Source organism: Mandrillus leucophaeus, unplaced genomic scaffold, assembly GCF_000951045.1.
Source record: "Mandrillus leucophaeus isolate KB7577 unplaced genomic scaffold, Mleu.le_1.0 Scaffold207, whole genome shotgun sequence".
Lineage (NCBI taxonomy): Eukaryota > Metazoa > Chordata > Mammalia > Primates > Cercopithecidae > Mandrillus > Mandrillus leucophaeus.
This window is the reverse complement of record NW_012102110.1, coordinates 1,778,998-1,779,648: the sequence shown is the minus strand read 5'-3', so window position 1 is coordinate 1,779,648 and position 651 is coordinate 1,778,998. Positions and strand designations below refer to the sequence as shown.

Genomic DNA, 651 nt, shown 5'->3' with positions numbered 1-651 from the left:
CAAGTAGCTGGGACTACAGGCGCCTACCACCATGCCTGGCTAATTTTTTGTTTTTTGTGTGTTTTTAGTAGAGATAGGGTTTCACCGTGTTAGCCAAGTTGACCTCATGATTGTCCGCCTCAGCCTCCCAAAGTGCTTGGATTACAGGCATGAGCCACTGTGCCCGGCCGAATCACACATTCTTAACAAATGAGAAAATAAAGTGTTACTGCTATAAGAATGTTTATTTCATATATGTCCTTTAGGTGAATGAAACAGAAATGGATATTGCAAAGCATTCGTTATTCATTCGACACCCTGAGATGAAAACCTGGCCTTCCAGCCATAATTGGTTCTTTGCTAAGTTGAATATAACCAATATCTGGGTCCTGGACTACTTTGGTGGACCAAAAATCGTGACACCGGAAGAATATTATAATGTCACAGTTCAGTAAGTACTTACACATCTTTCACCTAAGATTGCTGCCCTTACAGCCATCTTCAGCCTTCTAAAGCAAGGGGGGTTTAACCATTTCATGTGCCCTGGACCCCCTGGGCAGTCTGGTAAAGGCACTGACCCGTTCTCAGAATAATGTTTTAAACACATAAAATATATAGAATTAAAAAGAAAATCAACTGTAATGAAATACATTTATAAAAATATTTGTAAAT

The 651-nt window shown here is 39.6% G+C and overlaps 1 protein-coding gene across 1 annotated transcript in view; it reads left to right on the top strand.

Moving 5' to 3' along the window:
- The window catches only part of CREG1 (cellular repressor of E1A-stimulated genes 1), a 7,857-nt gene that overhangs the window by 2,156 nt on the left and 5,050 nt on the right, over positions 1 to 651 (top strand). The window contains exon 2 of the mRNA XM_011979910.1: positions 246 to 430. Within this exon, the coding sequence (XP_011835300.1) occupies positions 246 to 430 (185 nt within the window). The remainder of the gene's footprint in view (positions 1 to 245; positions 431 to 651) is intronic.